At 43.6% G+C, this 24,756-nt stretch overlaps 1 protein-coding gene across 1 annotated transcript in view; it reads right to left on the bottom strand.

The window, feature by feature from the left end:
- Positions 1 to 6,740: 6,740 nt before the first annotated feature.
- TRANK1 (tetratricopeptide repeat and ankyrin repeat containing 1) overlaps positions 6,741 to 24,756 on the bottom strand; it is a 75,940-nt gene continuing 57,924 nt past the window's right edge. Inside the window, exons 10-17 of the mRNA XM_049766468.1 lie at positions 23,695 to 23,851; positions 21,291 to 21,379; positions 17,394 to 17,497; positions 17,157 to 17,289; positions 13,828 to 13,973; positions 9,809 to 12,855; positions 8,330 to 8,428; positions 6,741 to 7,262 (exon numbers count right to left, since the gene is read on the bottom strand). Of these exons, the coding sequence (XP_049622425.1) occupies positions 7,162 to 7,262; positions 8,330 to 8,428; positions 9,809 to 12,855; positions 13,828 to 13,973; positions 17,157 to 17,289; positions 17,394 to 17,497; positions 21,291 to 21,379; positions 23,695 to 23,851 (3,876 nt within the window). The 3' untranslated portion in view covers positions 6,741 to 7,161. The remainder of the gene's footprint in view (positions 7,263 to 8,329; positions 8,429 to 9,808; positions 12,856 to 13,827; positions 13,974 to 17,156; positions 17,290 to 17,393; positions 17,498 to 21,290; positions 21,380 to 23,694; positions 23,852 to 24,756) is intronic.

Raw genomic sequence — 24,756 nt, 5'->3', positions numbered from 1 at the left:
CAGCAAGCTTATTATGGATAAAACTAGACACTTGTCAAACATCGTCCACATAAGTATGAGTAAGCCAATTAGGATACATTCATGCAATGAGAATGGACAATCCTTACCTATAAGAACAGCAAGCGAATCTCTACCAATTATCCTCAGTGAATGCAATATGCCATATATTATGTATAATTCCATGCACGTGTACCAAAGAAACCAAGAAAACAGATGTTACGAAAAACTAAGCATACTGACTTTCAGAACCAGAAGTTGATGCGGTGCAACCAAGCCTTTCTGCTTTCTGACAATGTTTTGTTTTTTGATCTGGATGCTTTCTCTCTAGATATTCAGTCTGTGAAAATATTAGTTTGTGCAAAATCCGTGTCCTTGCACTATATATTTTATAATATATTATAGATTATGTACATACATATCATATGCATATATTATATATATGTATATAATATATAGTGTTTTTCCTACAAAGGACCACACCCAGCAGTGCTGCTGGGATCAGTGTTTGGAGAGACTTCCAGAAATACTGTGCCTGGTAGTGTGGGCCTGCTGATTTGGTGCAGTCCCAGCAATGCTGGTGACCACCAGGGCTATACAAGTTGGTGACTGAGGGATCATGTGATAACAGGGATAGAACTTGGGGCCTTGTATATATGCCAGGTACTACTATATTTCTTGGAGTCACAGTTATATATTTATATTTTTTAAAAGTTTAAAAGCATTTAAATTATGCAAAGACTTACCGTCTACACATCATCTTACACTGGCCTGCATTTTATCCTTCCTTTCAACCATTCGCTCACTCCCAAGGTTCAGCCATACTGAGCTTGATTCAGTCCCTTGGCTGATCCTCATTGGTTCCCACTTCAGTGCTTTTGTACCTGTTCTTACTAAGACCTAGGATTTTACATTTTAAGGCCTGGCCGGCACACAAGTCAGTTCAGAGGCCAATCCTTCCTGATATTCATTTTTTGTAAATAAAATTTTATTGGAGTGCAGCCATGCACTGGGGTGTTGTTTCTAGTAGCTTTGTTAGTACAACTACAACAGACTGCGTGCCCCCAAAGATAGGAAATATTTACTCTCTGGTCCTTTATAGGAAAAAAAAAAACCTGTCAACTCCCACCCCAAGGCATTCTGACACACCATCTCTATACCCATCTGTTCTGCTCCTGTTCAGCTTTAGAATCTAACATGTCTTTTATTCAAGGAAACCTGGGACCATATTTGTATATTCCTAGGTCTTTGTTTGATGGCTCTCCCTGGCTTCAAGTCCTCAAATGACTTTTGGGGGGGGTGTACCTCTCTAAACACCCTTCTTGTCTTTTCTCCTAGACTCACTCATTTAGTCTCTAGGCTCATTCCAGTATAACTCAGCAGTGTTTTTCTACATTGTGATGCCTTCGCCTCTTCTGAAATTTATGCCTCAAAGACTTTTTTCCATCTCTGATATAGGGAACACTTGTTCCTTCATCACATTAGCTAAATATTACATAGCAATAACCAAAACTAGAGAAAGAGAAATCTAACAAGGATAGACATGAAGGGCTGTGAAAAGGTGAGGGGACCTTCCTTAGGGGATTTAGTCTGTCTCTTGATTATAGAGGTAATCATAAATGGATAATATTTATCAACCTCACACAAATCCTCAAATACCTCAAGGAGTGGATTTCACTACATGTAGAGTACAACTCAATAACCCAAACAGTACTTTTATTATTTTTTGTCTTTTAAAATGTTGCCAATGTATTTTTGTCTTTAGGTCAGCTAACATTTATTTTTGAATCTTTGCTTCCAGTTTTCTAGCATCAGCACCACAAAGTTTACATATCTTTTAACAAATACACAAAAGAAAATGTTTATTGGCTCAAATAATGGAAAGATGTTGAGTCTTATTTTTGTTCTTGCTTTATGTACTGAATGTAGAGCCAGGAGTAACTCTGAGTGCTGCTGCCGGGTGTTACCCAAAAACCGAAAAAGAAAGGGGGGAGAGAGAGAGAGAGAGAGAGGGAGGAAAGATGAGATGAGGTAAGAGAACTGTTGCTGTATTCCCTCTAGCAAATCAGGCCTTTATGCAAGGTGTTTTGGTTAATTTTTTCTTAATTATATAACTATGAAACTGGGCTTCAGACTTTGTCAAACTAAAGCAAACAATAAAGGGATGAGATAGGCCCACTATATCACTGTTTTTAGCAGTAGGAAGTGAGTCTAGGAACTGTGATTTTTTCATTGTAGTGAATCTTCAATGGAGTGTCAACCTTAACCGATGTTCCTAAATGCCAGGACTCCAGAATCCTTTACACACATACACCCCATGATTCTACATCAGCAGCACTATGTAAATTAGAAAAAAACCTGGAAATGGCAGATAACTTGAAGAAAACACAGTGTGAGGTTGAAGTAGATCCTTAATGTGGTTGCTTTCCTTCACATTAATTCAAAGCATGGAATTATTAAAAGCTACTCTCAGTGGTGCCGAGAGTGCTCATATGCCAATCCCCGCTCCAATCCTTTGAGTTTACTCCCTGGCCCAAGTGAGGTGATTCTTACCTAAAGAAGATTACAAATGCATCAAATTACATAGGAGCATGAAAATATTAATCTAATATTTAATAATAAGAACAATTATGTATATATTTATAATAATTTAATAATAATCTAATATTTAATCTAAATAATTGTTAGAAAGAGAAACGTTTCATGTTCAAAAACATGATAAAATCGAGTACTAAATGTATCTCTCAAAAACACATTTCATCAGAGGTATTAGAAACAAGGAGAACATAAAAACAAATTGTCGGGGGAATTGTTGCTTAATGGCTATAGATTAGAATTTCAGCTTGACAAAAAGAAGAGAATTATGTAACTAGAGAATGGATCCATAATATTGTGAGTAGATGTAATATCACTTAACTGTGCTTTTAAAATGGGGTAGCTGGCAATTTTTGTTCTATATTTCCATTTAAATGAACCATAGGTTTTTTAATGGAAAGAAAATTAATAGCAAAATCTTATTTTGGACAATCATTTGGCATTATCTACTCAAAATGAAGTGAACATAGCAAACTATTATGAAACACTTCTACTAGGTGTACAACTAACAGAAATATACATATCCACATATGTTCAACAAAAGATATGTACAAAATTACAAATTACAAATTATCGTGCTATTTGTAATAGCCCACAAACAATAAGCTACCTAAATATCCATCAAATAGGCTGAACTTAATGCTGTTTAGGGTTTTTTTTTGGGGGGAGTCACACCTAGTGGCACTCAGGGGTTACTCCTGGCTCTGCACTCAGAAATTGCTCCTGGCAGGCACAGGGTACCATATGGGAAGCCAGGGTTCGAACCACCATCCGTACTGGATGGGCTGCTTGCAAGGTAAACACCCTACCGTTTTGCCATCTCTCTGGCCCCCGGACTTAATAAATTTTAAAATACTTTTAGACTTCCATGCAAATGAGGTCTATTTATTTACAAGACCAAGCACCATATTTAGAATTCTCATAAATAAAATAAGAAGCAAAAGAACCCTGATTTCATTTACATGTGATAGAATTAATTCATTTCACGAATACCTTACACATGTCCTCCCACCCCATTTTTCCACAGCATCACATCAGGTCCCCTATGTACCACCACTGGTCACTCCTGAGCATTGAGCCAAAAATATCCCCTAAGCACTATGGGGTATGACTTCCCCAACCCACTCCCCCTAGCCACACACAAAAATGTATTGTCATTTGTTGTCGAGCTTGTGACCACCACCACCCCCTTCCTCAGAAAAGTTCTGCCTGTCATCAGAAAGCCAGAGCCAGGTGTCAGTACTGCCCCAGTCTGGCTCTCTGGAGTTAAACAATCTCTGGGTGTCAGTTTCCCTATGAGTGACTTGCTAAGATCAAAGGAACTGCCATAAGCCTTAGGATGCTCTTAGTTCTCACATGAGTCCTTTTATTAAAATGGAATTCTTGGGGCAAGAATGATAGTACAGTGGTAGGGCTTTTGCCTTGCACGCAGCTGGCCAGCATGGGACTGACTCAGTTCGATCCCCAGCATCCCATGTGGTCCCCCAAAATTGCCAAGAGCTCTGAGTGCGGAGACAGGAGTAACCCCTGAGCATCGCCATGTGTGGCCCCAAAACAAAACAAAACAAAACAAAACAAAAAAACTGAATTCTTGAGGAAGGAAAGATAGAAGGTAGGACCTTTGCCTTGCATGCAGCCACCCTGTGTTTGATGATCCCCAGTATCTCCTATGACCCTCCAAGACCAACCAGGAGTGATTCTTGAGTGCAGAGCCAGGAATAACCACTGGGCATCATTGGGTATGGTCAAAACAAAACAAGCCCAAACTAGATTCATGTGCCCAGAAAATAGGGAAGGCTGACTTTGAGAAGTCAGCTGAGAATGCATGTGACTTGGGGCACCGAACAGAGAGCCTCCAGAGTTTCTGACCTTTTTCTACCTCTACCAGCCTCAAGGGGCACAAACAGCATTCTCACTCATGGTTTTCACCAGCTGCAAAGAAGCTCTGAGATACTGTAAGAGGCCCTGATTCATCCTGATGGAGTTGAAGGATGAACTATCCCTGAAAACTCACTCTTGTCCCAGGATATAGATGGCAGGTGTGTATATGCTTATCTAGCAGCTGGACACACGGAGCCAGGAAGGTCATATAGTGATGGAGCCCTAACTTGAAGAAATACTCAGCTCTGTGATGGGAGGTTTGACCCATGACCTTTGAAAGGCCTCCTTATGAGGCTGGCCCTGGGCTGGCAGCTGGAAATATGGAACCCATCAGGGTTCCTGTTGTTCAGAGCTGGTTCCAGAGGTTCAGGGGTCCCAAACTTGGTACATCCAAGGTCATTTCAGCTAAATAGCTCTCAGAGGTTCTGGGCTGTGTACAGGGCAGTAATGTCTGTAAGACCAGCTCCAAATAAAAAGGCTGCTTAGACTGGCAATATTTCACAGAGCTCTCCTGCTTGCCAACACAAGTAGAACCAAGACACACAGTTGTACAAAGCTCTGAAAACAACCATCAGAACTATTGCATCATTAGAGAAATAATGCACTAACAACTACCATGACAATGTTAATGAATGAGAGGAGAATACCTGTTTTGAATTGCCGGCATGGGGTGTGGGAGGAGGGAGATGGGGGGCATTGGTGGTGGAAATGTTGCACTGGTGAAGGGAGGTGTTCTTTTAGTGACTGAAGTCCAACAACAGTCATGTTTGTAATCAGTGTTTAAATAAATATATTATTAAAAAAAAAGAACAACTGCATACAGACATGAAAGGACTCTCTCATTCATGTTTCCAAAAGAGAAAACTGAAGCTTCAAGGATTCTGTAGATAGTGTTATCAACCCTGCTTTGTGTATTTCTATCTTCTATGTCTTAGTCTCTCCCACACTGGATCCTGGGTCCCCTGTTGGTACAACTGTTGCCACAGTTGGATGTTCAGAGAGCTGTCAATCCCTCTGCCCTCTTCAGACACCTTTAGGGGCAGGACAGGGTTCCGATTCTGGGTTTCCTGTCACCCAGAAGAGGAAATGAGGGAAAATCCAATCAAGGCATCAAAAAAGTTCCTTAAGGTTCCTTAAGGTGCATGCTCAAGGAATACCAGTGGAAATTATTTGCCAAGCCAGGCTTTTAACAGACACTGCACGCAGCTGTAAGCCTCAGGAACAAACTTGGTTCATCTGTCTCTAGATTTCTTAATCCCAGAAGGTACCACAAGTCTCTGCCCTGGTCAGTATCAACTAGCTGACCAGAACAAACCCATCCCAGCTTTACCCTTTTATCCCAGAGCAGAGATCACAAATGAATACAGCGGCAAGAAAGAGAAATGAGGTAACTTTATAAAAATGTGATAATACAACAGGATTTGATTTTTTTTTCTTTTTGGCAGTGAAATTAAAAAAACACACACCTAGAATAAAAATTAGACACAGAAACAAATAAAAATTAGGAACATGAACACAGAAGGACACAGAGTTGCTCAGACAACAAGCAGTCTAAAGAAGCAGCAATGTGGGGTGAGAGGCAGTTAGCTCTGTGATGAGGAAGCAATGAAGCACTGCTGGACACTGACATCTCAGAGCAGGCAGCATAAGGGATAGGGATGGCAGTAACCAAGAGAGGCACAAAGGCTTCCTAAGGGAGACTATCCTGACCATTGACTGGGGGGCAGGGATGATGGACTCCTGCAAATGGGCCCACACAGTCTACCTCCACTTCCAGGTAGCCAGCCAGGGGGCAGTGATTCTCAGCCAGATCCAGGCCGCAGAGGACTGACTAGAGACTATTCATTCATTCATTCCTGGCCTGTGGCTATGTGAGTCTCTATTCCACCATGGTGAGCCTCAGATAGTAAAATGTGTCAGAATGACCAATGAGTCCAGGATGGAGACTTGGTTCTTCAAGAACCAAGAAAACTGGACAGATACAGGGCTAATCGAAACACTTTTTGGGATGTCGGGCCAGAGCCAAGGTGACATCTGGACCACTTTGAAGATCAGGCTGGAAATTTCCCCCACCCTCAGCATCTTCTACAACCTGTCCTTTAGGGGGGCAGCAGGGGGATTCTTGACTATATTCTGAGGTAGTCTAACCGTGACTCACACAAGTAGCTAAAAATGATCATGAAAACATGGGCCGTAGGGGAAGGAGGGTAGAAATCTGTCACCAAAATTAATCTGTAAGATTTATATTCCATGTGGGCATGGTTGGGGGCATGCACAGCTCATGTTCTACTAATACTGTAGCAGTGTGGAAGAAGAGAAAAACCATATTGGGATGTCCTGGCCTAGGGTAGTGATAACTCTGATAGGGTTCCTGCCACTGACAAATGCCATGTGGCTGAAAGCCAGAGAACCTGAGGGAGTTGGGGAAAGAAGTCTCAGGGTTGCCTTCAGCTACCGTCAAACTGAATGTGCTTTAGGGGAAAGTGGCACTGTTAGACTTGAACTTAGAAAACACTTCAGAGGCCAGTTGGTGAGGAAACTGAAAGAGAGCTGAAGCCACCAATAAAAGACGAAAAATAATAATAAAAATAAGAAGAAAAAGCAAAGGGGTTCGTAGACACCCCGACTTCAGACTTCAATTTACATTCTTTTCTCCTCTGCCTGGTCACTCAACAGCTTTTATGGCCCTTAGTATCTTCTCTGTTTTGCAAATTTCCGCCAACGTCTTCTAGGACGAAGCTCACCAAAGTCTTCAATTTCATCTTCATAATCATCTTCCTGAACGATCCCTGCTTATAACAGCATGCAAAAACAAAGAGACAGTGCAGAAAAGCCATTTTAGGGGGGAAGATACAGCTTTCTACAAAGACACTGGAAACAGGGTGGAGGGTGTTCCTCCCAGTACTGATACTGACATTGATGGGTAACCATTAAAAGGACAAATAAGAAGGCCATTGTACCATACAGACCTTGGCAAGATAATTTTGCCAGGAAAGAAACATAATTCCATCAACACAAGCCTTTAGCTGTCTCTAGGAAGTTGCACGCAAATTTCCATGGGAATACTGTTTGTTTCGGGTTTTCCTAACAGTGGGCCACCTGGTAACACTTGGCCCAGCAGTATCATACTCAGTAGTGCTTGCTCAGGAATAAAAGGCTCAACAGTCTAAGAGGCTAAAGTTCAAAGTCTTGGGCATGCCCTGTATGCACTCCACTCCTTTGAGTTACTATCTAAGCTCTGACTTAGCTTGTTTTGTACACAAATCTATTTGCTTTATGCAAGAGTAAACCTATAACAATGCTCACACACAGTAGACAATACTCATTGTCTTAAAGAAGATATATATATATATATATGATATGGATATAAATCGATATAGATATAGATATAGATAGATATTGGGCTTTGGGACCACACCTGGCAATACACAGGGATTCCTCCTGGCTGTGCACTCAGGAACTACTCCTGGCATTGCTTGCGGGAGAAGGGGCACATATGGGATGCTGAGTATTGAACCTGAGTCGGCTGCCTCCAATGTAAGAGTCCTACACACTGTGCTATTTCCCAGTCCAAGGAAGGCAAATATATTTAACAAAGAATGGTTTTGCAATGCCACATCTACACTAGGAGTCACCATATTGAGCTTGAGTAGTGACTGAACATCATTAGTGACAGCTTGTCATTGATGATAGATAGCTCAAGGTGGGAAAAGGTATTTAAAAGAAAGCAACTGACATTGACCTGGAACCAACCAATCACCCTCGGCCTCAGGTGGGGAAACTCAGGTTGCTAATAACTGACTCAATGCCATCAGAGTAACCCACCAAGGCTGTCTCAAGCTAAAGGCTTCCTTACCTTCCTCCTTTAAGTGGAGTTCAGTCTTCATCAGCCACTCCCGTGCATCCCTGACGGATGTAATCAAACTATTGATCAGCCGAGTCATACCCTCTTCCGCTGTGAGAACCAGAAAAACAGGGACTCTGAGTGAAGGGGCTGCTGCAGGGACTCCTACACAACAGACCTACAACGCTAGTAACCCTACCAAGTCTAATCTCTGCCTCCCTGTGTCCAAAGCCACCGCTGGGATCACACCCCGAGAATACCCCAATACAATTGCTATCCTAGTGCTACCACTGGGTGTCTTTGCAGACCACCCATAGAAAGCTCTGGAAGGAACCTTTTGCTCAAGGTAATATGTAATGACAGGAGAATGAATCACAATATTCTTTAACATTTGCCATGTCGCTAAATTAATAGATGCATGATGTGACTTTCGTAAGTGCTGCTAATCAGGAAGTTAGGGGATCTCAGATTCAAAGGTCTCATGAAAATTTTTTGGTTTTGTTTTTTGGGTCACACCGGGCGGTGCTCAGGAGTTACTCCTGGCTCTGCGCTCAAAAATCGCTCCTGGCAAGCTTAGGGGACCATAAGGGATACTGGGATTCAAACCGGGGTCCATCCTGTGTTGGCCACGTGCAAGGCCTTACCACTGTGCTATCGCTCCGTTCCAAGAATCGTTCTTATAAGAAGCTCACCCTGGCTATGATTTAAAGGTTTTCAAAAGAGGGGCTGGAGTACAGTGGTAGGGCATTTGCCTTGCACATGACTGACCCAGGACAAGCCTGGGTTCAAACCTCCCCCCCCCATCCTATGGTCCCCCGAGCCCAGAACGATTTCTGAGTGCACAGCCAGAAGTAACCCCTGTAAGTCACCAGGTGTGCCCCCCCCCAAAAAAAAGTCCTCAAAAGAAACCAGTTAACTTTCTCCAGCCCTTAGCTAAGCTCTTAGTATATAGTAGGTGCTCACGAGATGATCACTGAATGAAGAAATCAGGAGAAATGAACACTTAAAACATTCTCCCTTTATGTTTTCCATGAAACATATTTGCGAGCTGTCTTCTTAACTAATGTGTGGGGAAGAGGAGGGACCATCCTCCATTCTGGACAAAGGACAGTCACCACAACTGGGGATCGGATAGGGAAATGTGGGGATGGTCCAAATAATGACGTTTGCTATAATCTGAGGGCCCACATTCCTCACTTGAGTTTTTTGTGGTTGTTGTTTTTGTTTTTGGCTACATCTGGCTGCACTCAGGGGTTACTCCTGGCTCTGTGCTCAGAAATCGTTCCTGGCAGGTCGGGGACCATATGGGATGCTGGGGATCAAACCCAGGTCTGCCCGGGGTCGGCAGCATGCAAGGCAAATGCCCTCCCACTGTGCTATCACTCCAGTCCCATCACTTGTTTTTTTATCATGCCTGGGGTCACTTGTGGTGTAGTTCTCTCCAAGGACCACTGGAACATCCCTGGTGGGGCTTTTCTGAAGGCGACTTACCTCCAGCCCAGGCCTTGCGCTTGTAGAGATCCTCCACCATATCTGAGACCTTCTGAATATTCTCCTGGACCTTCTGCTGCAGTATGTGGCTGTGCTCTTTGGATCCCAGGTGGCTGTGGATCCAGATGCTCTGTTCGATGTCCTGGACCACCAGCCTGCCTTCCTCGATGGCTGGGTCCACCTTGTCACAGAAAAAGTCAAAGTACTTCTGGTATGCTACTTGCTGCCTCTGGTGACCATCAAGGTGGAGGTGCTGCTCATAAGACTCACTATTTCTCTCCCGGCCTTCCTTGCCTTCTAGGTGGCCCTTAGAAAGGGCCATGTCCTTGGCAATGGCACCCTCGAGGGCTTGCCCAGTGCTGAAGTAGCCTTCGGGGCCACGAGCAAACTTGACCCCGCACAGATCACACTGTGTCCTGTCCACATCGGCCTTCTTGAAGTGCCTGGCTGAGGGCTCCCTCGCCTCTTGCAGGAAGTGCTCAGCTGGGGCGCTCACCCTTCTCCTCCACCTGATGCACAGGGAGACCACCAGACACACCCTTCTCAGCTTCCTCTTTACAGAAGCCTTCCGCTGCATCTCGGAGAGGATGGTGGCCAGGAGATGGTCTCGGTCCTCTAATGCTCGCTCATCTGTCTCTTCCTGACCAAACTCACACTCTGACTCTGGAAAGTAGTCCACGGGGCCCACACAGAGCAGGCGGTTCAGCCTGACCTCCTCGTGGTAGAGGCCTCGGACCATGGAGCCTTTGGTATGGACACTGTCCCACTGCCATCGACAGTCCATCAGGTACTCTTCATCCCGCTCAAAGAGCAGGTCCTGCAGTGCCTCCGCCACCAGTTTGGCATTGGTGGCCATCAAGACCCGCTTCACCACCTTCCGGAGTCTCTCTGGCACTTGGTCTGGCCAGTCCAGGCTCATCAAGTGCAGCCTCGTGTCGATCTCCTGGTAGTGGTGGTACAGAAAAGACTTGCAGGCTGGCTGCATCACCTCGGCATTCACCAGCATCACCAAACTCAGCACCAATGTCCGCTCAGCCTCGCCCGAGATCACATAACCTATTCCACTGAAGGCATCAAGCAGGACATTGAAGTTCATGTTCTCATAGCCACAGAGCACCTTCACAAGGTAGGAGAGGTGGAAGCGGAAATCCTGGATGGCTTTGGTCACGTCCTTGGGCTTATAATCCTGAATGATGGAGAACACATCCCCGAACTCTTTGTCCTTCTTGCTGAAAAGGAACTCCCAGTAGTGCAAGAGCGCAAGGTAGCTCTTGGGGAGGCAAAGTATGGCTTTCTTCCAAAGGCGGACCAGAATTGCTCCGCAGTTGATGAACTGAAACTCAAGCAAGGCCACCGTGTTTCCGATGCTGGGGATGAGAGGTTCTTTGCATCTTCTGATGAGCACATTCATGAAGCGATAAAAGAGCCTCTTGAAGTTTTCGGGGTCCCTGTGCACATAGAACTGGTCTATGCAGTTCTCCAGCAGCCGGATGAAGCACAGGTGGGTCTTCTCGGCAGTCTCTTCCTCCTTGTTGGGTATCAGCATACCGAACTTCCCCTCAATGCCTTTCATCCTGCAGCCCCTACCCCGGCCCCTGTCCTCTTTTTCAGACTCCAGGGCTTTGAGCTCCCGGTTATAGTTGTCCTCCTCCTTGTGGAGCAGCTTTTCAAATTCCTCTGGATAGTTGGAGGACAACAGGAAAGTCTGCATGGTGGTCAGCCATAGGTCTGTGGACTCACGGCGGCTCCGGGCCGTTTCATTTTGGAACAGGAAATGGATGTACTCTTTCAGGGCAAGCCGACAGAATCGGAAGGATTTGTAATTTGGCTTGAGGATTTCTTTGCAGGCCATGGGGTTTTCTGACAACACTCTCTGATGGAAATGCTTAGGGAAGAGGACATTCAGGAAGGATTTGCAAAGGCCGTATGTGTCAGTAGATAAAATATAGTCAATTTCTTCAAGTTCCTCAACTAAGACTTTAGGGAATAATTTTTTGGCCTCCAAAAGCAATCCATTGATGGCCACCAGGTGCATTTTTGACTGAACCAAACACTTGGCCTCACAGCGCCTTAAAGGCCTATGGAAATCTTCACAGTTTTCATCCTCACATTTTAAACCCACAATGAACTTCAAGCAGACCCCAGGGTAGGCTTTCCCAAGCAGGCTCTGTGTAATTTGACACAGCCTACTATAAAGGTGTTTGTTAAGGGCTAATTTCACATGGTCAGTCATTATCAAGAAATGGTCTTTGGTTTTCTTCTCTTTCAAGTTCAGATCCAGGTCAAAAATGACTCTTAATATAGGCCTAGGGTCATTCTGAGCTATCTGCCAATACTTGGTATCTACCTGAGAAAACCCAAAAAACTCAAAGCAAGACTTGACCATTTCTTTCTCAGCATTGTTACTGACTCTTTTCAGGGCCCGGACAAGGCTGAGAAGGACAGTCAGGCCCGAGGGAGCCAGTGCCAGCACCTTCTCAGGCTCAGCCTCACACTGGCTGGCAGCTTCATAGAGTACTTCTACTACGCCAGCAGAGTGGTTTAAAGTGTCAAACTTGTAGAATGCATCCTTGAGCTTCTGAAAGTCTCTCAGGATGACTCCCTGCAGAAATTGAGCCTCAGCAATACCAGACAGCTGATTAGTTTGGTAGCAGAGGTCAAGAGCTTCTCTCAAAATGGCTTTGGTATGTTCTACATCCAAATTCCTGGCGACATTGAGGCGAGCAGCCTCCAGCAGACAGGAGGCTTGAAAGTCCTTGTTGGCAGTGAGCCTGGCTGCCTCCAAGAGGTGGCCATGCTGCTTCATCAACAAAGCGGCCTCTTCTCTCCGACCTTCCCTTTTCAGCAGGTCTGCTGCTTCTACTAGCCTTTTCCGAGAGTTCAGAAACACCAGTTGATCCTCTATGTCAAGCTTTGAGAGCACAGCCATCATCTCCTTGATCCTATTTGCACTGAGATACTTGGCTGCTGCTTCCAAGTAAAACTGACTAGCAGAATAGGAGAGCTTAGATATGGGGAGGGTCTTAGCCCTTAGCATTTTTTCATACCTGCAACACAGGACAGAGATGCCAACATATTATTACCCAGAAGAAAGTCCTCTCCAAAAGATAGCACAGAACTACGTAAGTAAAATTCCTACATGGAGATAGCAACTACCAAATAAGGGGCCTGCGAAATAGCTCAAAGGACTGAAGTGTATGCCTTGCCTGTGGGAAACCTGGCTTCAGTCCCCCGCACTGCATTGCCCCCGGAGTACCTTGCCATGAGTAGACCTCCAGTACTCCGAGGTATTTACAAAAATAGACAAATAGGAACAAATAGAATTTCACTTTATAGAATCACCTTTACAAATGCCGCATCTTACACTGATAAATTCTTTACTCTAAAGGAATCAAACACTGGCATACAGAAGAACTGTAATCTAAGCAAGTGAGTACTGAGTATGAATTAAATATTATCTATAAAGCAAAAAGTTAAGTTATGAGTAAAAATTGCTCTCAAGAGCAAATCCCTTAAACTTTCAAAAAAGCATGATAACCTGATAAGAGTGATGGTACAGCTCTGTTCTGTTTTATATATGATTATTGGTGGCTTCACACATAACATAGGTCCCTGTAAGTTGTCTCTCTTTCCAGTTGTGCCTGGGGCTGAACTGGGGAAGTGACTCACCCCTCTGCTCTACCTATCAAAATATGTGTCCCATTTAACATTTCTGAGGCACTGGAACATTCCAGAAAAACATCCCCCACTGGTGAAACTCTCATGGGGTCAAGCGTATTTTTTCCCAGCCACAGACACGTCCTTATGATGCCATAGAAAACTCAACTTCTTTATATAGGTATGGTTATCCTGGTGTGTTCTTTTTGAGAAAGTTATGTTTACTTCTTCAGGAGCTCTCAAACCTGCATCAATCAAGGGCTAAATGGAAGGAGGTGACAGAAAAGCAAGATCATGCTGCTCAGGGCAGGCTGCCCCAGAAAGCAGAAAAAGGGAGGAGAAGAAAGAATACAGCCACCTACTTTTCTACTGCAATAGCAGCTTCTTCAAAAAGCTCTTCTTGGCAGTACATGTTGAGTGCTAGATCAAATTCCTGAATCTGCTCAAAGCATCTGAAAGCGTCTTTGTAGCAGTGGCCTCGCTTATAGAAGTAGGCGGCATCTCTTATCTAGGACAGAGTAAAAATTTACTCTTAGAGTATTCACAAGAACTTTTATCTTAAAAATAAATCAACACTGTGAAAAGTAAAAAGGAAAATCACACATCTGTTACTTGTGAGAATCCAATGAAAATCAAAACATAAGTAGTATTATAAAGACTTGTTCCTGATAGAGGGAAGCAAAGTTAAATCCCAAGTTCATATAATACACAAAATACACAAAAATACAAAAAATACAAAAAAAAAAAGCCCCAGAACCACTGAAGATCTAAATGTGAATACTATTAGAGGAAAGCATTTAAGAACATATTTGTGGGGAGCCGGTGAGATAGCAAGGAGGTAAGGCCTTCCATGCAGAAGGATGGTGGTTCGAATCCCGGCATCCCATATAGCCCCTGTCCCTGATAGGGGCAATTTCTGAGCATAGAGCCAGGAGTAACCCCTGAGCGCTGCTGGGTGTGACCCAAAAACCAAAAACCAAAAAAAAAAAAAAAAACATATTTGTGATGTTCAGATAAAGAAAGTCTTCAACAAAACCCCAGACACTCAAACGTGAGCGAAGAACTTGGTAGATTTGATCATATCTAATAGTGCTACAGAGGACATAAGAACGACAATTAAGGTAATAGATATAGTACAGTGTATAGGGGTCTTGTCTTGCATACTGCCAAACTGGGTTTGATCCCTGGCATCCATATGATCCCTAGAGCCAACAAAGAGTAATTCCTGAGAGCAGAGACAGAAGTAAACTCTGAGCATCAACAATGTAGACACAAAACAAAACAAAACAACTACAAAAAGAAACTTAAATTAAGACAAGGAAGGCAAACGTTGACACTGTGATTGTCCAAGATTCTGTGAAGATGGAAATATTCTTTATGTCAAAAGTGAGCATGTGAAAGAATACCAAGGAACTACATTTTGGGGGGGTTTTCTGGAGGGCCACACCCGTTTGATGCTCAGGAGTTACTCCTGGCTAAGTGCTCAGAAATCTCCCCTGGCTTGGGGGGACCATATAGGACACCGGGGGATGGAACCGCAGTCCTTCCTTGGCTAGCGCTTGCAAGGCTGACACCTTACCTCTAACCCACCTCACTGGCCCCGGAACTACATTTTTTATTTAATTTTATTTAAATTTATTTTCATTTAAATTACTATCCATGGTTTGTGTTGACTACTCTTATCTCAACCTAAATTAGCCAGGTCCAGAAGCCTGCAATTACAAAGAGTCTTTTCTGAAAACCTAGACAACTAAGCAAAGGATATTCACTGTAAACTCACAGTGAAGGAAACTTGAAAGATCAGTGACAACAAATGAAGACACTCTGCTTCATTCAAAACCTGAGATGCCTGAGTCAAAGTCCTAGTGAGAGACATTTATAATGTTTGTAAAAAATTAAGAGAACTCTGAACACGGTCAAGAAGGTGGGGAGCATAGAGTCCACATGTACAAAGGGGTGCTATTATTCTGAGAAGCAAAATGGCTCTCACTTTCTGAGGGACTAAACATCTATAGGTCCTGGCATGTAGCAGGAAGTACATTTGTTATTGAATGTTTAATATCACAACTCTAATGGCTGCTCCTAAAGCTCTGAGAGAAAACAAAATAAAAATAGGACAAAATGAATACACATGGCAGATTCTCTCATAAATCTGAGTTGCCTGACCCTCTGACTGTTAGAGGGCACGACTTACTAGGCCATAGGCTATGGAAATGGAATAGAAATCTCTTTGTGAGAAGCCCAAGGCCTCTATTCTGGGAACTAGAATAACTTCCAACTTCTCCACATTCGTTAAACCCTCCTTGCATCCTATCTCCATTCTCAGATGCTACCGTCTTGGACCCCAAGAAGTGCCAATTGCAGGGGGACAGGTCTAGGCAGATGTGAGCTACACAGAAATGCAAAACAGAAGCAATGTTCTATTTCTGGCAGTGTGGTAAGGTCAACCAGTTTCAGAAACCCTACAGATCTTGGAGCTTCTAGATATACACCTTGCCTTATCAAAAACACCCCATAACCAGTGCCTCTAACCACTCTAGCAGGGGAAATACTAGGAAGAAAAATCCCCAAGTGTTATTGAAGGACTCAGAAGGGATCAAATATGCAAGAAATTGGGATGAGAAAGGCATAAATCACAGCAGTATCTTCTTCCCCACTGACCCATGAGATCAGCACCTGCCAGTCAGAGCAAGAAGTTGGAGGGGTTTCCAGGGAAACCAACACTGCTCTCTGAAGAGAGGCAGAGGAAAGAAGTAAGACAGAGGGGCTCTGACAGGAAATTTTCTTTTCACAGGTTGTATCCCACCCAGGGGAAGCACACAGTTTGGGGCTGGCACAGGGAAACCATCTGGCCTAGGGATTTTGACAAAGGCCACTGTCAAATGCCAAACAGGTTGATTTGAATCAGGCTGACTAGGTTATTAGCTGATCACAAAAGATCTGGCCCCTTTTTGGGGGGGGAGGAGGGATGCACATATATTAGGGCTGGGCCTGAGTAAAAAAAGGGATATGGTGAGAGAGGAAAAGCAAGAAGAGGCTGTCAGTGGTCAAAGGGTGGGGGGAGGAGGAGGAAAAGGAGTAGGAAGGAAGAAAGGAAGGGAGGGAGGGAGGAAGGAGGGAGGGAGGGAGGAAGGAAGAAGGGAGAGGAGGAAGGGAGGGAAGGTGGGACTGTGGGAGGGAGGAAGTTTTCAGGAAGACCTCGAGCAGGAAAGTCAACCACAGACCCATCCAAGAGTCCTTCTTGGGCCTTCCCTGACCTTTCAGAGGCAGTTTGGTAGATGAAGGTGCAGGAAACATGAGTTTATAAAGAAGGAGTCTCTGGTTTAACCATGAAAACAACTAATAGGCAAAAGGGAGAAAATGACTGGCCTAGACCTGTCCCCCTGCAATTGGCACTTCTTGGGGTCCAAGACGGTAGCATCTGAGAATGGAGATAGGATGCAAGGAGGGTTTAACGAATGTGGAGAAGTTGGAAGTTATTCTAGTTCCCAGAATAGAGGCCTTGGGCTTCTCACAAAGAGATTTCTATTCCATTTCCATAGCCTATGGCCTAGTAAGTCGTGCCCTCTAATAGTCAGAGGGTCAGGCAAGCAGCAAGGGAGACCTCCGCATTTAGACCTAGCTTCAAACTGTGTCCCACCATGCCAGAATTCAGGGTGTGTCAAGATTTGACAGTTGCCTGCGACAGTACCTTCCCCAGCCTCTCACATAGTTTGGCTGAGAGTTGGAACTCCTTGGCGTAGCTCAGACACTTCAGAGACAGCATGGGTTCATGGCACTCGAGATATGTTCTCCCCAGTTCCAGATACTCCATCTGCTTTTCCCTAAAAGGAGGGTGACAAAACAGAGTTTCCATGGAATGTGACCCAATGTCTCTGACCTGCTTTTCTCCTCAGACCAAACTTGCAAATCTCCTCAAGACTCTTACTTGGGGCTGACTTTCTTGGACTTCATGTTCAGAGCAGTGTTGTGGGCCAGTGCAAGTTTTTCCTTCTCAAAAGCACCACCTTTCTGGTAACATTTGGCTGCGACCTGCAAGAAGAGAAAGAATTTGATTTCAAGCAAACTAACAGAGGGGATCTAAGAAACAAAAGCGGAACTTGAGGGGCCATAGAGATAGCATGGAGGTAGGGCATTTGCCTTGCATGCAGGACAGTGGTTTGAATCTTGGCATCCCATATAGTCCCCGAGCCTGCCAGGGGCGATTTCTAAGCTCAGAGCCAGGAGTAACCCCTGAGTGCTGCTGGGTGTAACCCAAAAACAAAACAAAACAAAACAAAAAAGCAGAAGTTGACTTCTGTGTTTGTCCAGACAAAGCCTCTCAGCCCAACTTGTGCTGGCAAGCCAGAGAAAGCCCAATAGTGCCACCAGCTGACACTTCCCGTTCATAGGTTCATTTTCGAAGTCCCCAGAAGCAATGAAAAAGAAACTTAGTGTATATCTGCACAGGATCCCATAATAACACCCTCAGTTCCTCTTCCAACAGACATGGGCAAGAAATTTCATTCTTCTTAATGCAAGAAACAGTCTTGAGAGAGTCACCCAGATAGAAAGAGAAGAGTTTCAGAACGTATCTTAGAACATAACTAAACAAATCCTCAGGATATAAGGATACATACCAAATTGAAGGTAGGTAGGACATGTGTCCTGGGAGTGTCAGTCTTGTATCCCAACCCCTACCTGCGGGAAGCTGCTTTTCTAAAACCAGAAGTGAGTAGCTGGTCTCAAATCACAGGCAATAAGATATAACATAGACATCCAGCTTGTAGAGATTAGGTCTCAGTGTGAGCAAGGGAAGGAGGAAGCATCACTTCCCTGTAGAATGGCCAGGAGAGCATTGCTTCCCCTCAGGCTCTCTGCCCCAGAGAACTTCATCTCTGGGAGCTATGCCACACTCATTTCCTCCACAGGGTCTCTGTCTGCACAGTTCCCTCAAACTGATACTCTTCCATTCTTTCTATACCTTGATAATTTCACTTATTCTGCAGTTCTCCATTCATGGCTCCATTTCAAACTCCTCTGTCCAGAACAGGTGGTTCTGGGGGTAGCTGACCTCTCATTTATGATAACTGCCAAAGATGGAACTCAGCCCTCTTCTTATGTCTAGTTTGTATCAGACTCAAGCCTACTTGGTTGCTCCATAGCTCAACAGAAATTTGTTGGATGGAAAAAAAAATCTCAAGAGGTTCGTTTATGACTGAAATCCAACTACAATCATGCTTGTAATTATGGTGTTTAACTAAAGATTTTATTTAAAAAAAAAGGTTTTCATTTGTATGGTGGTAGGCAAAATACAGTGGTAGGTAAGTCAAAACACTACCCCCATGGGCCAGAGAAATAGCATAGAGGTAGGGCATTTGCCTTGTACGCAGAAGGGCAGTGGTTCGAATCCCGGCATCCCATATGGTCCCCAAGCCTGCCAGGGGAGATTTCTGAGCGCAGAGCCAGGAGTAACCCCTGAGCACTGCCAGGTGTGACCCAAAATAAAACAAACAAAAAAACTACAACAACAACAACTACAAAAACAAACAAACAAACAACACTATCCCCAGAGTTCATAAGTCCTTTATCAGATGAAGTCAGGTAAAGAGAAGGCTTTTTGAACCATTCTCATCTGTTGGCTCATTTAAAAAAGATTTTAGATGTAAACATTCAAAAGAAATAAATAATTGGAAATAAATGGAAGGACTTCTTAGTTTTTCCAGTTTCATATTCATATTAGCTATTCACTTTTTTCCTACCTACCCATTCTCCCTTCAATAAAAAAAATATAAACAACAGCCAAGTGCATGGTTTTCATTTCAACTACAATAAGGATAAACACTGAATAAAGTTTTGGGGCTTAGTCAACTTTTACAGCTAAATGCTGCATATTTGTATAAGTACTTTCCAAACAGAACAGTGCAAATTCTGTTTCCTCACCCTTATAGTTCCTGAACTTCCCCCATTGTCATTCCCTTGATGTGTAATTCTGAGGCCAAGGATGTGATTCAAGTGGATACAACACATGATTTTCAAGAGTGAGGTATGGAGTCCAAAGCCTGACAATGAATGACACTGCTACCCCGACTACCACCAATAATAATCTTAAGTCCAAAGCAACACTGGATGTATCCTTCTAAGAACAACAAAAGTGCATTTTTGTGTCTGTGTGTGTTTGCAAATGTGTGCATGTGTAAGTTAAAGTGAAATTCTGCAACCTCTCCCATCAAAAGTGCTTCTCCTGCCTTTAGTTCTGAGCTGTTACTTGTGTTGGTCAATGAACTTCTGTAGAAGAGATAGTGGGCCAACACTAAAACCAGAACTCATGAGACCTGTGTGCTTCCATCACTGATGAACCTGCTCAGGCTCATAGTAACAAGTCACAGCAGACCTGTTAGAGAATAAAAGGCAGGTAGGTGATTCAGAACTCCCATCACAAGATCCAAGAATCAGCCAAGCCCCAGAAGCAGACAAGCTTGCTGACTGGCAGCTGAGTTCACTCCTAGGGGCAGAATAGCCAGGTTAGGATCCCTGGTAATTTTCCTTCCTGCCTTGCCCGACAGCAGGATCTATTTCCCAAGAAGGACTGAAAGTACCACTTGAGATTGCTCTCTTAGAATTCCTTGCCATCAAACATAGGCACGTGACAATATTAATCAAGAAATATAAGGAGGCATCCTCTGGGGATAAGACCTCTGAAAAGTGCCTTCACTCCTGCTTCGGATGCCGCTAAGGGACGTGGAGTGCATGGTACTCCTATAGTAATTATTCAGCTTTCAAGGGGCCTCTCTGACAAGCTGAAGATGGCACCAGGAAGCCATGGGCTAAGATTGGTCCCATGTTGAACAGCAGAATCAACCTAAAGACCAGACTTCTATATAAAACCACCAACTCCACCATTTTACAGGGTGGTGTCAATGCCATATTGATGGAGCTATATAAGCCAATACAAACTGGTAGACACACACTTGGTAGCTGACTAGGATATGAAGAGATACTGTCTGTTGGCAAAGGAACCCTTCATACTGGTTTCAAAATTCTGAGATTTGCAGAAACACATTTTCCTGTAAGACAATTGCTTAAATTCACTAATGTACTTTCTGTCTAGCAATAGGTCAGCTCTATCTAGTGAGAAACCTTATCCCACATTCACCAGGCTCAGATGGGTGTGGAGTCTATGTCATATCAAACTGAATATAAATGAGAGAACCAATCTGTACTGTTTTAAAATGTGATGCCATGACCCCTATAACTTCCCTTTCTAAGCAGTTGTGTATCAGGCCCCACTGAACAATCAGATGGACACTATTGTATTGAATACCATCAGGACTGGCTCCAAGCCCCCAAACACCTCTGGGAAGCCTGCCACCCAGGCTAAAATGCAGTATGATTGGAAAAAATAAAAATCCCTTTAAACATACAGCACAGGAGCTGGTGAGATAGTATTGTAGGTAGGGCATTTGCCTTGCATGTAGCCAACCCAGGTTCTATCCTTGGAATCCCATTAGGCCCCCTGAGCACCAGGAGTGACTCCTAAGCACAGAGCCAGGATTCACCCTTGAGCACTGTCAGGTATGCTCCCCTCTCCCCACCCAAAACAATATAGCACAGAAGGGGAACAGAATAAAGGCATTCCTTGGTCAGGTAGAGACAATAACCCTCCATTTTCCCATCAGCACATGCTGGTGTTTGGCTCTAATGGAACTATCAAACATATACAGGGAAGCAGCAGGACTGAGCCATGGGATTACCTAGCATACTGAAGTGGCACAAACATACCACTCTCTGATCTGTGAGCTCTTGCAGTTGCCCTGATTGATGGATGGCCTGGTTGCTTCCTTACCTTCCAGCACTGGTGTTTAGCATAATATTCACCTTGAGCAATCCACTCTTCAGGAGTTGAGATCTTAACAAACATGCTATCATCAAAGTCTAAAATGAAAAAAGAAAGGTGGGTTTCTTGACTTGGTGCTTGTTCACTCACTCAAAGCTACTGTTTTTATGGAGTCGCCCATGGAAATACCTGTGTTGAATCCCTGACCCACCTCTCCTCAAGAATTCCTCCCTCCCTCCCTCTCACTTCCCTCCCTTCCTTTTCTTTTTCCTTTCTCTCTTTTTCTTTCATTTTGGGGCCATACCCAGCAGTGCTCAGAGCTTATTCCTGCTTCCAAGCTCAGGGATTACTCCTGGCAGGTTGAAGGACAAATGGGATGCCAACAATCAAACTCGGGTCAGCCACATGCAAAGCAAGCACCCTAAGCAAAGTACTATCACTCCTGCCCATGTGTCAGTTTTGTTTAGCAGACACAAAAACACAGTCATGCCTGCAGCTCCTGACCCCTCCCCATGCTGCTCTCTGCACACCTTAAAACCTGGTACAACTAGAGACCCACAACCATGTTGCAATTCTGTGAACTATTGTATTACAGATACAAAGTTTGGCCTCAACTGTAATTTTTCTTTCTTTTCATTACAAATAAGGCTGTCATATATATGTGCTTATATATATCAAACCATGAGAATCTATATAAGACTACCTCTAGGGGGCCCGGAGAGATAGCACAGCGGCGTTTGCCTTGCAAGCAGCCGATCCAGGACCAAAGGTGGTTGGTTCGAATCCCGGTATGGTCCCCCGTGCCTGCCAGGAGCTATTTCTGAGCAGACAGCCAGGAGGAACCCCTGAGCACCGCCGGGTGTGACCCAAAAACAAACAAACAAACAAACAAACAAAAAAGACTACCTCTAGGACAGACTTCTGGAAGCAGAAAGACTGCGGCAAAAAGAGAACACATTCTTTATATTGCCCGTGGGCCTCCAAAAGCTCAAAACAGTGAATCTTATTTGAGGACATATGCCCTCTAACCCATGCACATGGTTCTCACTTTTATTTTTATGTATTTTTTTGGGGGGGAGGAACACACCTGGCAGCTCGGGGGTTACTCCTGGTTCTGCACTCAGGAATCACTCCTGACGGAGCTCAGGGCAGGAATTAACCTGGGTTGACCTCATGTAAAGCAAGCACCTTACCTGCTATACTACTCTTCCGCTCAAGTTCCTGTAGTTTTCTTTTTTTCAACTAGTTTTATTTTCAAATTAAAAAATGATTAAATTTCCAAGAGACATGAGTTAAAAAGTTGTTGATAGTTGAGTTTTAGTCGTACAATGTTTCAAACTCCGCCTCTTCAGTAGTGTTCATTTTCTGCCATCGGTTTCCCTAGTTACCCTCCCGTCTCCCATCTCACCTCCAGCTAGCCTGCCTTTAAAAGACACTTCTCTCTTTTTTCTCTCTCATTCTCTCTCTGCCCTTTTTTGCCATTTAGGCACCATGGTTTGAATAATATTACTGCATATACTTCATGACCTTTAAGTACCCAGTTCTTGTCCAGAGCGATCATTTCCAATTATTACTGTTCTTTCTCTATTCTCTGTCCTAAGCATACTTCCCCCATCATTTCTATTGTCATTGACATTATTGTTATTCTGTGTTTTTTCCATATATCATATGAGTATAGTCATTGTCTTCCCTCTCCCCCAGACTCATGTAGCATAACTTTATACTTTCCATGTATATCCATGTATAAACAAATTTCATGACTTCACTTTTCCTAGTAGCTCTATAATATTCCATTGTATATTATATGTACCATAGTTTCTTTATCCACTTACCTGTTCTTGGACACTTGGGTTCTTTCCAGATTCTGGCTACTGTGAGTACTGCTACTGCAATAAAGATAGATGCAGAAGCCTTTTCTGCATTATATTTTGGGGCCTCTGAAGTATATTTCCAGGAGTAGTATTGCAAGGTCAAATAAAAGCTCAATTTCTAGGTTTCTGAGGAATGTCCATTTTGTTTTCTAAAAGGTCTGGAGCACCTAACATTCCCACCACCAGAAAAAGAGTCCCTTTCTCCTCACATCCAAACCAGCATTGATTGTTTTGGTTATCTTTGATATGTGCCAGTCTCTGGTGTGAGATGATATTCCAATCATTACTTTTAAAGAACAAGTCAGCGATCTCCCCTAAAGGAGTTAACTCTCCCAGTCTCATCATGAACATACTCGCCCACCGACCCTGGCAATAAATACGAACTCTCATTTCTCAGAGGAATGTGGAAAAGAGGCCCTTTCCTAAAATTATATTCTCTACATTTGACAATAAGAACATCTGAGGACAGAATAAGCTTTATACACTTCTGTATTTCTATTTCAAAAAATGAAACTTGATAGAATATGGACATGACAGCTTACCTTTATTTTCATCTGTCTTCACGACTTGGACAAAATTTCTTCTAGTAAAATACCTGAAAGCAGGAGCTCGTTTTTCCAGGTTTTCATCAAAGATCCAGAGGTTGACCCGAGCCCTCGTGATGGCTGTGTACAGCTGTTTCAGTTCTCCATTAAGGAGCTACAGACAAAATTATGGACAAAGATAATGAACCTTTTCTTTAAAACTATAGAGTGAGCTTACTATGGTTCTGGAGAATTAGAGTGTGTTTGAAAGAAGGATGGCAGAGCCCAGGGCAGGACACTGACGCTCCCTGTGTTCACTACAGAAAAACAAGGTTCTACAAAGATAGCATAGCATTTGTACATGATAATCCTTAAATTTACTGTAATTCTGTATTTCTGTATTTTAGGGAGCCACATGCAGAAGTACTTGGGGGCTACTCCTAGCTCTATAATCAGAGTGGTTCTTGATGGCAAGCTTAGGGGTCCAGGCGGTACTCGCAAATAAACCTGGTCCTCTTACATGCAAAACCTGCACTTAGCCTGTTGAACTCTCTCCAACCCCATAATTGTTTATATTCTGAAGTCATTGCTGATGGGAAGCTACAAAGATAGGACAAAGAAGTCTCATGTCGGGCCCGGAGAGATAGCACAGCGGTGTTTGCCTTGCAAGCAGCCGATCCAGGACCAAAGGTGGTTGGTTCGAATCCCGGTGTCCCATATAGTCCCCCGTGCCTGCTGCCAGGAGCTATTTCTGAGCAAACAGCCAGGAGTAACCGCTGAGCAACACCGGGTGTGGCCCAAAAACAAAAAACAAAAAAAAAAAAAAAAAAACAAGAAGTCTCATGTCCCATCACTCACTTCACCCCAGTGGTTTACACCTTCAAAAACTACAGCAATTTATTATTTTTAATTATTTAAACTATTATTTTTAAATGAGACCAATTTTATTTTTTTCTTTTAATTTTCTCCTAATATTAAATTACTCATGAGATATCCCTTGACTTAAGATTGTGGACATAAAGGGGACATGACTCAGAAACAAAGAGGTCCTCCTTAATAAATGCAAATGTTAAAACGATG

The sequence above is a fragment of the Suncus etruscus genome, chromosome 20 (assembly GCF_024139225.1).
Source record: "Suncus etruscus isolate mSunEtr1 chromosome 20, mSunEtr1.pri.cur, whole genome shotgun sequence".
Taxonomy (NCBI): Eukaryota; Metazoa; Chordata; class Mammalia; order Eulipotyphla; family Soricidae; genus Suncus; species Suncus etruscus.
The sequence above is the reverse complement of the archived record's forward strand: the minus strand, read 5'-3'. Positions and strand labels throughout refer to the sequence as shown.